The sequence below is a fragment of the Talpa occidentalis genome, unplaced genomic scaffold (genome assembly GCF_014898055.3).
Source record: "Talpa occidentalis isolate TD23 unplaced genomic scaffold, MPIMG_talOcc4v2.1 talOcc4.15, whole genome shotgun sequence".
Lineage (NCBI taxonomy): Eukaryota > Metazoa > Chordata > Mammalia > Eulipotyphla > Talpidae > Talpa > Talpa occidentalis.
This window is the reverse complement of record NW_023601543.1, coordinates 26,965,926-26,980,498: the sequence shown is the minus strand read 5'-3', so window position 1 is coordinate 26,980,498 and position 14,573 is coordinate 26,965,926. Positions and strand designations below refer to the sequence as shown.

Below are 14,573 nucleotides of genomic sequence, written 5' to 3'. Positions count from 1 at the left end.
GTGGAAGTGTGTGCAGCCTGCCATGCCCTTTTCTCCAGGTGCTGAGCTGGTTAGATTTTGGCATGAATACAAAATTCCCAGTTGGTGCTGGGATATGCTGAGATGTATTCTTATCTTCCTGCTGTCCTTGTTTGCACTCCAAGTGCCTTCACTTCATATTCTCTTTGCAGCTGAAGAGATGGTTTAGCTTTCTGCCTGCTCAAACACATGCTACCAAAATTTGAAGGTGATTGGCAGCCAACAAGGAAGAAAGCAGCGATATTCAGGCTAGGACTGGGGGCCTTTGTGCCCCTGAATTAAAATGTGACTCCTTTGGTTAATGGTGATTGTGGGTCTGGCTCCAGCATGATAGAACAGAGAGGTTCAATGTTTTTAATATTGAAAGTTGCTGAAGGAGGGCCTCCCCTGGTGGCGCAGGTGTTTGAGCGCTGCGTTGTGAAGCTGTCCGCAGCCTTTGCAGTGCTGGTTTGATCCCAGCTGGCCGGCGAGGGTCCCACATGGCGCCACAGACCTCTCCTGTCTCGCCCGCTGCTCCCCTCAGCAGTGTATTTCATCAGTCTGCCTGTTCTGTTCCCCACTCTGTCTCTGGTGAATCCTCTCACCCTCCCGCACATCTGGCCTGTACCCCGGTTCTTGTATAAAATAAATAAATAAATCTTTAAAAAAATAAAGTTGCTGAAGGAGGTAATGAATTTAGTGTAAATAGAATATGGTGGATTTGGGGTCTACATATATTTGATTCACAGATTGATTTGAAAAAGATACTTTCTGTCCTGATGATGGAACTAGATAGGAAAGACAAGAAACGCCAAAGTAGTGGTGGGGATGACGTGGCCACATGAAAGTAACTGTTAGAAAACTTATTTAGAGTTAAGTAGATTAGCTGTCTCAGAAGAAATTTGATCCATGATTGAGTGGAGGATAATATGACAACCTGTTTGGTTGGGATTAGAGGCTTGCTCCCCTGGTTTATGGCCTTTTGGCATTTGTCCCTATAAGAACCAACCAGGTAGAGCAGTTATAGGGAAATCTGCTCCCCAAGAATCTACATGTCTCCTCTTGGCGGTGGCTATAGAAAAGAGTTAACTAGGGGACCCAGTGTCTCATTTTTGCTTCTCTGTTTAGCATGTTGGAAGTAACTTGGGTATTCCAGAAGCTCAACAAGGCTGCTGGTATCACTCTTAGGTGACCCTGGAAGTATTGAGGACCTTTCTGAGGTGGGTGGGGGCCCCTGTCTGCTCTCTATAAACTGTCACTTCTGAGTGTAGCCTTTGATGGGCCTGATGCTGGGTAGCTATGTACAGCCTTCAACTTGGTCTCTTGCCTAAGGTGAGTAACTTTACTGCTGGCCAGTGGTAAAGAATACCAGCTTTGTTTCTTTCTTGGACTGCTTCTGAGGGGTAGGGTGGGAGTGGGGTAAGTTAATGTTTGGATGATTGAAATTCCAAGTCTACAATCCTTATCCCAAACCAGTGTATTTCAGAAAGCAGAATGTTTTTGCAATTCAGTGCATCTGGAGTATTTTGCACATAGTCCTAGTGGGGCCTGGGGCATATAATCAAAATATATATTTTGATGGAAAACATATGAATAGTCACCATAAGTGGAATAGGTAAAATCTGTAAATGGATTTAGTTCAGTACAAGTCATGTTTTGCTACCAAATGAGCTTTGAAAAAAACAGACTTTCAGTTTTTAGAGCTTTTAGATGTGGCAATTGCCAATAAAGGATTGTGGACCTGTAATTGTCAGTGGTTTTGCTTTTAATCAAATTGATCCACAGGGGGGAAGGCACATTCTTGATGGATATTTCCTCGGAGGGGTTCTTCGATGAGGTATTGTGCAGGGAATGGACTCCTGGCCTTGTTCTTTTCAAAGCCCTGTCTTCCATTCTTCTTTTCTTCCTCTTGGCAGGAATTCAAGCAGGTGTCTTTCCTTAGTGATTTTCATCCATAGTACCCTTTCCTTCCAAATATATAGAAGACTCTGGTAGAACTGAAGAACCAAGCGCCAAAGGATATACACATGGCAAAGCTAACAAGTCCATAATGCAGATTAACTATTTATAAATGTTTTCCATAAGATAGGAACATACTCCGTTATTTCTTAAATCATATTATTAAATCACTGGAGGTGAAGGAACTCTGCAAATATGAGTTTCATTCTTTTTTCCATTCTTAATTCTGCTGAATGTCTTTGATCCCTGGAGTAGTTCAGGTCAAGGTCAAAAACATTCTGTGTGTTTGGCTCCCAGGAGTGGCTGAATCTCTTGTGGTGCTTGTTAAACATAAAGATTCCTGGAGTCTCAGACTTCTGGAATCAAAATTCCTAATGGGAATGCCTGGGAATTTGCATTCTTAACAAGCTCTGCTGGGGTTTCTTTGTCCCATTGGTTTGAGAACCAGTGCTTAGGTGAAGACAAAACTACCACAAGCTGCTGGTTTATGCAGGTCTAGGTCAAATTAAGTAGCATGGAACTGATTTGTCTCCTAGAAGGACAAGGTCTTTTTTATTAATTTCACCCAGGAGGGTAATTGAAGAGTAAAAATCACCCAGTAGTGAAACAGACTGATCAAATGAAAGGGAGGTTTGGAGCCTGGGAGTGACAAAATTGATAGTGTTGCCAGATACATTTAGGATGCCCAGTTAAATTTGAATTGCAGATAAACAATGTGTAATGTGATATATAATACAATTATCTTCCCTGCAATATTAGGCTATACTTCCACTGAAACATTAGTCGTTGTTTATCTGCAATTCATATTAACTGGGCATCCTGTATTGTCATTTACTGCATCAGGCAATGTTGGGTATTGATTAACCCATCTTCCCCCATGGGAGACAAACCAGATGGCATTTGTCTACTTGTCCTGTGCTCAGAATCTATTTTCACTTGCCCTGTGTTAAACCCTTAGACTGGCTACTTGTGTTATATTGAAGTGGAAAAGTTGAACAACTGATTCTTGTACTTGAGTTTAAGGGGAAGTGTTCTAGAAGCTGAAAGGGCCTGAGAAAAGCTTTCTCCATCTCTTAGCCCTCCTATCATATCTTTCCCTCCCCCTGCCATCCAGATATAACACATGTTCGCCATACATATAGATGGATGGGTAAACACAAACATGTACTTTGGAAAACCACCTGCTTGCCTTTTAAATTTTTTCATTACATTTTTTGTGTTAGAGTTTGATTTTTTTTTATTAGTTGTTATTATTATTTAAGTATTATTGACTTGCTATATCTAGCTTTTCTCTTGATAATCTTACTCAATTCTTTTTCAATTGCAGATCTTTCTCCTGGCCTGCCCACCGTGCCGTGGAGCTACCATCATCTTCAAGTAAGTTTTGTCTGATAGCAAAGGATGATGGGCACATTGCTCTGCACACCTTGGACTTGCACAGTTTTGTGTCTTGGCTTCCCAGGGACAACAGTCTATGAGTTCTGAGTGAAACAGGGTGATGTGTGTAGAAATTTGACTTTTGGTGAGTCCTCACAAATCCTGTCAGTGACTCCTGGTGATGTGGCTTTTGGCCCAGGTATGTTCTCTTGGACAGCTTCTCCTGTTGCAAGAATCTTTCTGTTGTGCTCTTACTGCTTTACTGAAATCATGGTTCTTCACTTTAAAGTGCTTTGTTCTTGTTTTATTATTTTTTATTTTTTTTATTTTTCTGAAAGTGCAAATTAAAGTGAGGAAAGAAACATATCACCTATTACAATTTCTGACTTTCTCAAAAATAGCAAACACCAAATCCATTAAACTGTATTGCGGGCAAATAGTGTTTATCTGAAGGCAAGTTGGCTTAAGTGAAATTCTCGAGTCCTGGAACCCTCATTTTAACCATGAGTTGTGACCATCTCACGTATCAAGCCTTTTATTACAGTTGTTAATGAGAAGCTAAATCGACCAAATTAATTTAATCTTTCTCCCTTCCCTGGCCCCCATTTTGGAGCTGTTCCCAAGCAATGTAATGGCCACAAGCCAGAGGGAGGGGACAGGAAGTAAAGAGCCCAGCAGATCCTTGGATAATTGAGAGTGGAACAAATGGCTTTCTGATTTACTTAAGTCATTAAAGTGTTAGGTAGGGGGAAATAGCAAAATATTTCATGAATCCACAACAATTTATTTAGGTATTTCCCTATTGCTGCTTCAAATAGCTTCTTGGAATAGCCACTTAGTCTCTTGCCTTAGGTGAGTAACTTTCTGCTGGATGAGGGATAATGGATCCTGATTTCATAGATCTCAAACTTAGACAGCTCCTAAGCAGAAGGGGCATTTAACCCTGGTTCCATCCCTTGAGTTCCAAAATGAGCTCAATTTTTCAGTGTAATGTTTTTAAAGTAACATTTATTGGTTTTATTTCGTTACGATGAAAGTAACAATTTTCATTATAGAAAATGCAGGAACACATAGAGAAGAAAATAAACATTACCCTTAATTCTACCACTATTAGATAATTTTGGTTATTGCCTTTCTGTTTTTAATAAGCAGAGATCATATTTAGGTTTTTTTAGTCTATCTTTTCTAAATTTAACTCAATTCATGTATACATTATACACATAAAAAACATAAATATGATTGCTGGGCTTATTTTTTATACTGGTTCTATATTTTCTTTTCCTTGTTCTGTTTGACTCCTACCTCTGCTTTCCCTTACCACCCTTGCATATATTAACAAACCAGTAGGTGGTCTGTGTTTTTCTCCATGCTCATTGGTGCACACTTACTCACATGCAGGTTTACAAAAACAGAATCTTGCATACACTTTCACACATCTCGCTTTTGTCACTCAAAAATATCTCGTGGAATCTGTTCATGAGATCTGTTGTTAAAGTGCTTATTCTTTTCAATGCTGCAAAATATTTCATGAATCCACAACAATTTATTTAGGTATTTCCCTATTGATGAACATTTACATTCATTCTTTCTAGATATCTGCCACTACAATTAATGTAAAATGAAATAAGCATTCTTGTGCATATATGCATATATAAAGGACCAGCATATAAAGACATATGCACATACATATTTATCTATATGTTTATACACACACATACATCTATGCACATTATATATATAACTGCTTATAGATAAATATACATATATACTTGGGTTAACAGAGATTTCCACATTACTTTATAAAAACAGACTGCTAAAATTTACTTTTCCCTTCTGTAGATAATAGAGATTATTTTCTTTATTCCTAACAACAGAAGGTGTTATGGTTCTTGTATAATTTCTCCAACTTAATGGATGTATTTCCTTGATTACTAATGAATTTCATATTATCTCAGTTTTTCTCTTTGAATTGTCTATTCCTTTTATCTCCCTATTATTCTATGAATTGTTAATATTTTTCTTAATTTGTAAGATTCCTTTGAGTAGTTAGGATATTAGTCTTTTGTGATGATTATGTTTCCCACATCTGTATGTATTGACTTTGTTAATGCTGTATTTTTGTACATAATTGTTTATATTTTTCATATCCAAATATGACTCTTTTTTAATAATTTCTGGATTTCTAGTCTGTTGAGATTATTTTCTTAAATATGGATAATAACTTGTACTAGTATAATATATTAAATAATTCCTACTTTTCCCTGTCAGCTGAGCTACCATCATTGTCATCTGTTAAACTTTTTATGTGCTAGAATCCATTATAGGTTGTCTATTCTGTTTCACCTACATGTCTATTTGTATTCTGTCAGGGGGGCAAAAATTTCCTTCTACCTTTCTAGGTTCTTTGGTTGGTCTAATAATTAAAATGACATCAGAAAGATTAGAGAAGAAAAACAAGTGAAATTTCACATGTACAGGAACCCCACAAAGACTTGGGGCTATGTGATATCAGACAGTTGGGGTTTATTTGACATCCTGAACTAAGGTGAAAGGGGGCAGGGGTCTGGAAGTTCAAGGGGGCAAATACAATTTACAGAAAGGAGGAAGAGGAAATGTTTTGTAAACAAATTTTGCCATGCTATATGTATAGATGAAGGGACAGAGAGAGCGCGTTGAACAAACAGGCCTTACTATGTTCCCCCCATCCTAGCACATTTAACTTCTATTCTTTGTAGTTAAATCTGGTGATCACTCTTCTATCTAAATTACTCAGGTAGTTAAGGGTGAGGTAAAGAAAAGCCTTCCTGAGATTGCTGGTCCTAATTGCTTTTTGTTCAGATTGTTGGCCTTAATTGCTCTTAGCTCAAAACAGTCCATGTACCAAAGTGGTGTATTTTGGGGGCAGCCTATTCTGCTCCCCACAGTACACAGATCATATTGATTGATTACACTAGTCTAAAAAATGGTTTTCTTGGTTATTCTCGGACTTTTTTTTACATGCACATTTTAAGATCACTTTCATCCAACCCATCCCCCTAACACCCCATCAATGTAATTTGAATTACATTAACTTTATATTTTTGAGACTTGAATTATTATAAGTTATATAGGTTTTAATATGAGAATATTTCTATCTACTCAAATCTTGATTTCATTTTTCAGTGAGATTTGTCCTTTTGTTCATATATACCCTATGCCTTTCTTGATATGTTTCTTCCTAAAGAATTAATAGAATTTTCAGAGTATTTTCCTCCTTTCCGATGTGCTTCTTGCTAAAATAGAAAAAGGTTATTGATTTAATTTTTTTTAAAGATTTATTTATTTATACAAGAACTGGGGTACAGGCCAGAGGCGCAGGAGGGTGAGAGAATTCACCAGAAACAGCGGGGAGCAGAACAGGCAGACGGACCAAAGACACTGCTGAGGGGAGCAGTGGGTGAGGCAGGCAAGGTCTGCCGAGCCATGTGGGTATCTCCCTGGCCAGCCGGGAATCGAACCCATGCTGCAGAGGCTGTGGACAGCTTCACAGCATGGTGCTCAACCAGCTGCGCCATGGGGGAGGCCCGGTTATTGATTTTAAAAAATAGTTCTCATATCCAGCTATCTTTTGAGGTTTTCCTGTTCATTTTATTTTAGTTGTAGCTCTTCTTTTCAATGGTAATACCAGTTATTCATTTTCTTTAGGTGCCTTTCTGTATTCTGTACTTTTGCTGTGATATATAATGTAGTTTTGCTAGAACTCAAAGACAGACTTAAATAAAAATGGTGCTGGTGGGCCACTCTGTCCAAAATGGATTTTAAATGGAAATATTTTTATTTGTATTCCTCCATACTTGCTGTTAGTGTTCGTTAAAGAGATATTTTAAAGGAAATGGTTGCTATATTTTATCAAATATTTTGTCAGTGTCTGTTGATCCATTTTTTTTAATTTAAGTTTTTGATATAGTGAATTATGTCCATGATTTTGTGGTTTTGAACTACTCTCACATTATTGCAAGTAACACTGCTAATCTTTGTATGTTATTCTTTTGATACATTGCCAGATTGTATTTACCAATCTTTTTATTAAGAACCTTGCCTCAGGATTCATAAATGAAATCAGAGTAAATTTTTTTGGTATTCTTTTTAACATGGTCAAAGTTTCAACTTGGGTATATACAATGAACTGCTGAATGTTCTTCCTTTTCTCAGCACTGGAAGGAATCCTTTAGTGACCCTTGGAAATTGTATGTTTTTTAAAGATCAAATAAAACTCAACTGTGAAGTGCATCTGATCTAGATGCCTTTTGCAGGCGGTAGACCCTCAAGCATCTTTCCAGTGTCCTCTGTGGTAATTAATCTATTCAGTTCTTTTGGGATCAATTTTAGTCACTTGTATTTTGCTAGAAAATTACCCATTTCTTCTGAGTTGTCAAATTTATTGCCCCGAATTTAGTTGCAATGTAGTGTCCTCTTATTTTGTAAATTATAAAAATATGTCCTCATCTATACTCATGCCATCTTTCCTGGGCTTAATCTTACCTGCTTTTGTGTTCTCCTATTTTATATTTTAGTTAAGTTAGTAAGCACTGTGTCTATTTTTGGTTGCTTTCTAGAACCTGGTTTTGGATATACGTATACTTTTGACCTTATTATATTTTTTGTCCTTGATTTTTAGCTTTTTATCTTTGATTCCCCCTTCCTGTTTTTCTTCTAATCTCTAATTACAGGTTTCTATTCTGCTCTGCTCACTTAATGATATTATATGGTTTCCCCCATTTTATTACAAACCCTTCACCCACATCATTGTAAAATTGAATTTCATAATTTGAGATTATAATAATATATAATATAAAAATATAGCTGTAGTTGTAAAAAAAATGCAGAGAGATCCTATGTATACATTCCCTTATTCCCTTCAGTGAGATTCTATGTGTCCTTTACTTAGTTTCCTCCAGGGGTAACTCTTGTGATACTCAAGTACAATATTACAACCAGGGTATTGATATAGATATACTCAAGATACAGAACAAGTTTCATCACCATGAGGATTCTCCCGTTGCCCTTTTGTAGCTACACCCACCACCCTCCAACACTATTCATGACTCCTGGCAACTAATCTGTTCTCCGTTCATACAAGCTTGTCATTTGAAGAATGTTATAAAAGTGGACTCACATTTTATGTCACTTTTGGGTTTCCTTGGAGAGCCATGCACATTGTTATAACACACACCATTTTCATGGGTGCATATTATTCCAATCCACTGTGTGGAAATATCACATGCAGTGGGAAGTTAAAAATCAGTTTCTAATGTAGACAATTTTTAAAATAATAACTCTACATTATTGTAGCTTGTTATTGTCCTCAAAGTACTTTGTCTTAAATTATCTAATCTAATTAAACAATGCTGTGAGTTAGTACATTATCTATGCTACGAACAAAGCAATTGGGGCAAAGAGATATTAAATTACATGGCTAAAGATTACATAGTGGCAGACTCAGGGCCCTGGTCTTTTCCTGTGAGTGCTTATAATCAGGTTTACTGTTTATGACTAGCTGTACTTAACATGGATTATCAGATTTAATTATTCCAACATACCTGTATGGGAAGTACAAACAGTATCCTCAGTTAGATCAAGAACACAGAGCCTCAGGAAATTTAACTAGCATAAATGACTTGTACACAGTGCAGGTGGGGTTTGATCCAAGGTCTCTTTACTCCAGAGCCCATACTCCTTATTATAACCTTACTTTGAGTAAATATTTTCTGCTATTCTGTCATTATTTAAGGGGTCAAACACATGAAAGCATCCTATTTAAAATTCTGTAAATCTCAATATATAATAGATGGGCACTATCGCTTCTCGGCCTTTTGGCTAAGATCAAGTGTAGATGGGCACTGCTGTGTTCTTCATGCCAGTATGTTCTGTGGGTTTATTGACTACCACTTTACCCATCTCTTGCTTTCTCTACTGACTCTTTGCTGTGCCAGCCACGCATGAATTTGTCAGCTTCCCAGCTAAGCACAGGCTGGCGTGTTCTTCATGGAGGCATGCCCAGTCACTGCAGGAAAGGGGTATGGTATGCCTAGCAAGCTGTATACCCCATGCTGGGCAGGGGCTGGCAATTCTCTTGGGGTGGGGAAGGGGCAGAATTCTCCACAGGGTTTCCATGGTGCACTTGACAGGGAGGAATGATCGTTCCGGCAATATCCCAGAGTGCTTCATTTATGTACCTGTCAGTTAACATATGATTTGCTAAGTCTGCTTCTGGAGAGTCTACCTCAGTGCAAAGCATGCATCCAGAATATGGAGCTAAGATTCTAAGGAGTTTCAACCTGGTCTCCCACCAGGGCAACCTTGGGTGTGGTGCTCTTTTGCTGTCTGTGTCTCCAAGTACTACAATTCCAGCCTGGCAGCCTTTGGTCCTTGAAGTCTCTTCTTGGCATCTTATCTCTGTGATGTGCATATAGCAGTACCAGAGTTGTTGTGTTTCATGCAGTGCTGCTCTGTCTCTCTGAATCTGAGCCATTTTTTTTTTTTTTACTCATTTGACTGTTCTTACTGGTTCTTTCTTTTTAGAAGGTGCTTTCTTCTTTGTTAGTCCTAGTACCTTCAACATCCAAGCCACAGAATTCTTTCCCTTATTCAGGTTTGAGTAAAACCTTCTATATTTACTATCCTTCTACTAACATTGAAAAAAGTTACCTGTCTCACTTACCTTTAGGGAAAATACTCAGTCCCATATTAAGGACCAGCCTGATTTGTGCAATAAGATTTGTGCAGTAAGATTCCCTTTTGAAGACAGAAGGAAAGGAAAGATGTCCAGATTGTCCCTAGCATCTCCCTTGTGACTTCTCTTTCTTTCTCATTTCCTGTTTTTTTCTTCTTCAAATTTCCCCTTCAAGTTTTTAAAATATTTAGCCTGTCAGTTCATCTAAAATTCATTTTGTGAATAGTATCAGGTTAGAATACAACTTCTATTTCCCCCCTAATTCTCATTTAATTGAGCACTACTTATTGCATAACTGTTTCCCTAGAATTATTGCTATTACATTTTCATCATAAGTAAATTCTCATATAGTACAACGTTTATTTTTAGGACTCTTTGTACTATTCCATTGCGCTCTTGTTATAGGACAAGGAGAGGGGCAGCCCAAACCCCGCAAACCTGCCTATACTAAATGGGTTCTGCCATCCGCCGCATCAACACAAAACACATGAGACTAATGGGAAGGATCTTTAATAAAACTAGGAAACAATACAGGTAAGGCAAAGAGTCTAGTTTCTAAATGAAGCACCCAAAGTTACCCGTCCCCTCGTGGGTAAAAGTCCATCCATATGGGATAGGCCCAGAACAAGGCCCCAAAGCCTGCCACAAGTCTAAAGCATCTTCCAGTGGGGACCCACAGAAAAGGGTCACAAACAACCAAACAAGCCCGGAAGGAAAAGAGCAAAATCAACATCAAGATAAAAGCTGCCATGGTCACCTCCCCACGGGTCTCACCCACATCTGTGTCACCCAGTCCACGACCAAAAGACAAGCGCAGTTTCTTCACGTGTCTCTAGGCTCCATGCGCCTCCTCCAGGTCTCCTGGCTCCATCCTGCTTCCTTCCTCAGTCTCTTCTGCAGCTTCTCCTCTTCCTGCTCAGCTCCACCCTCCCTTGGGAGGGGCAGGGAACCTCCCCCTTTCCTGGGGACCACCCTGTTACACTCTCTTTTGGATTTGGATTTTCCATCCATTTGATGTTCAACATCCAGCATGCCAAATTTGTCTTTGTTGTTCATCTCAGCCTGCTACTTTACCCACGCTTTTTTCTTAGCCGGTCTCAACTATTTTTTTTCTTCCAAGTGACTTTAACATGTTTTTGTCAGATTCTCCCCCAAATTCTGATGGAAATTCGTTTAATTCAAAACTTTCATTAGTGTAGCCTTCATCCATGATTCATGCCTCATAGACCTCCCCCCAAAGCCATGGAATTTCCTAAGTATTGAGAGTGATCAAGGTGTCTTTTGTCATGTGAATGAGGTGAGTTTTGGAAGTACTTAAAGCTGGGACTGGTTGCCAGAAGAACCAACCTTGTGATTAGAGAGTGGAACTTTCAGTCCTACATCGTGACCTCCAGGAGGAGAGAAGTTAGGAAAGTTAATCACCAGTGGCCGATGAGTTAATCGATTATGGCTATGTAATGAAGCTTTCGAAGAAACCCAAAAGTACAGAGTATGGAGAGCTTCACGGTTGATGGACACAGAAATTTAGGGTGAATGAGAGGCTTGTAGAGACATGGAAGCTCCATACCCTGCCCTGTGTATATTTTCCAATGGCTGTTTCTGAATTATGTTCTTTTATAATAGATTGGTAATTTAGTAAGTCAAATGTTTCTGAGTTCTATGAGTTGCACTAGGAAATTAATTTATTTCAAGAAAGGTGATCATGGGTACCTCTGTTTTACAGACAGTGGTCAGAAGTACAGATAAAAAGCAAGCTGGGCTTGCAACTGACCTCTGAATTAGGGGGTCATCCTAAAGACTGAGTCCTTTATCTATGGAATCTGATAATATCTTTGGGTAGACAGAGCAAAATTTAGTTGAAATCTCAGACACTCTTGGTTCTAGGAATTGCTTGTTGGAGTGGGGAATCCTTTCCCATCATTGGAACTTGATTGCAGAACACACCAAAATTAAATGGTTTATCCGTCCAGGATGAGACCTGGGATATTAACTTATTCAGGTTTGTTTTTATGTTCATTTGTACGTTTGTGTATCCCACATATTTCTCATGAAAGTCATTCCTGAACAGCTTGTAGTTTATGATTTTACTTTCAAACTGATTATATTATTTCAAACTTATTATTACCAGTACAAATTTTTTTTTGTATGTGTAAAGGCAGGACCTGGACACTGTGCAGGTTTTCTGATCCCATGCAGACCGGGTAAAGGAGGAGTCAGAGTCCTCAGTAGTTTTGCAGGTTTTTTATTTGGGGTTCACCAGGCATATGGCAGGCAGGGGTGCTGGCTGGGGGGCTGGGAGGCTGGCAGGCCTCCCAGCCCCCAGCAAGTCTTCACTCTATCTGGACTCTCTGGCGTTCGTTCTGCTGCTTCTCGGCTTCTTTCGGCTTCTGCTTCAGCTTGTGCTGCTGCTGCTGCTGCTGCTGCTGCTGCTGCTGCTGCTGCTGCTGCTGCTGCTGCTGCTGCTGCTGCTGCTGCTGCTGCTGCTGCTGCTGCTGCTGCTGCTGCTGCTACTGGTGCTGCTGGCATCCCCGTGACGCCGCCCTTAAAAGCACAGTCTTAGCTCAGCTGAATCCCATCTACCCATGCCCACACCCTATTCCAGGTGCCCGCCATCAGGCATGCATTCAGGACAAGGATCCATCATCTATCCTGATGGCGGAAGGGCAGAAAAGCCTGACATTATCTTTACCCTACAGTATGTATATTTTATATTTGCCCACCATGCTTCATTTGGATTATTTTGGAAACTAATTATGTTAATTCTCACATAACTTTTTAAAGAGTAAATCTTTTTCTCCTTCCTTATTTCAAGCCTAATTGTATTGGCTAGGACTTCCAGGACAATGTTAAATAATAGTGACACTGGCAGGAATTCTTGCCTTGCTTTTTGTGATTTAAATGGAAATGTTTCTAGTGTTGCACTGTTGACTATGATGTTGGCTGTTGGTTTACATTAGAAATCCTTTATATTTTTATTGTTTTACAATTGTATTAATTTTCATTGAGGTAACGTTGGTTTACAACACTATATATGATTTAGTTCACACCTCTTCTCATGTGTATTACTGTCCATACCTGCCAATGTAGGGAATTATCTTATTCTGACATTATAGAGTCCTTTTTTAAAAAAAAAAAATCAGAAATATTTGCTAAATTTAATGTTTTTTGGAACCTGTTTTGCGTTTCATTTGGATTTACCTCCTTTGACCGTCCCATCCTCACTTGATATATTAATAGATTTCCTAATAACCACCTGTAAGGCCAGGACTGGCCACAGAACAGGTTCTCTGATCCCATGAAGATCGGGTAAAGGAGGAGTCAGAGTCTTCAGTAGTTTTGCAGGTTTTTTATTGGGGTTCACCAGGCATATGGCAGGCAGGGGTGCTGGCTGGGGGGCTGGGAGGCTGGCAGGCCTCCCAGCCCCCAGCAAGTCTTCACTCTATCTGGGCTCTCTAGCGTTCGTTCTGCTGCTTCTCGGCTACTCTTTCGGCTTCTGCTTCAGCTTCTACTGCTGCTGCTGGTGTCCCCGTGACGCCACCCTTAAAAGCCCAGTCTCAGCCCAGGTGAATCCCATCTACCTATGCCCACACCCTGTTCCAGGTGCCCACCATTAGGCATGCATTCAGGACAAGGATCCATCATCTATCCTGATGGCGGAAGGGCAGAAAAGCCTGATATTTTCTTTACCCTACACCACCTTGTTGGATTTCTAACGCCAACATATCTTGGAGATTTGCTTTCCTTATTATGAATTTGATTGATTTTGCTCTCTGTCACCTCCAATATGAAATTTAATCTTGCTGCTACACTCTTAGTGTTTTTGTAATTCTTCCTTGCTTTGCTGAGCTCTTTTCACCCTAGCTTGTTGTCTTTCCTTCTCAATGTGTTTTATTCTAATGGTTTTCTGTATTTGTTCGATAAACTCCATATTTTCTCTCATTCTGCTGAGAATGCAACCAGTTATCTAAAATAGTTCTTCTGTCTCAAACACTAAATTCAGGCTGTTGTGCTTCTTCCAAGTCTTCAGAATGATATATATTTCCCTTGTGCTGCCAGAGGTTTTCATAGGTACCATACTGTCTGGGGAGTGTACATAATGCATATTTAAAGAAGGATCAGTGTATTCTTTGTGACAGCGTGTGTGGATTGCCTTTGACCATTCTCATATTCTCTTTGGTATTAGTTAGAACCTGTTTTCGGCTCCGGCGGACAGGTTGATATACATAGCTTCTAGCCTCTTTCCTCATGTCTAATAGCTGGACCCAAATGAAATCACCTGCTCCTACTACTAAGTTCTCTGATATAGCGAACAGATAAAGTATGTGAGAAATGATAACCTCCCACATGCACTGCAACCTGAGTTTTACTTTGTGAAGACTCCCACTCCCAGGACAGAATGCCAGTACCAGTGCCACTTGCACCCTTTTAATTTGAGGAAATTGGAGTCTCTGAATGGATAATAGACCAGTTTTGATGTTCCTGATTTGTTTTGCCCTCAGTAGCCTTGTAATAGAAGCATGGCTGCCAC

At 39.4% G+C, this 14,573-nt stretch overlaps 1 protein-coding gene across 7 annotated transcripts in view; it reads left to right on the top strand.

Moving 5' to 3' along the window:
• Positions 1-14,573, top strand: part of TMEM164 (transmembrane protein 164) — a 150,606-nt gene that overhangs the window by 58,775 nt on the left and 77,258 nt on the right. For all 7 annotated transcript variants that reach the window (XM_037512078.2, XM_037512074.2, XM_054695614.1 and 4 more), the window contains one exon: positions 3,284-3,333. Coding sequence is in view for 4 of the 7 variants with exons in the window: in XM_037512074.2 (XP_037367971.1) it covers positions 3,284-3,333 (50 nt within the window). In the remaining 3 variants the exon portion in view is untranslated. The remainder of the gene's footprint in view (positions 1-3,283; positions 3,334-14,573) is intronic.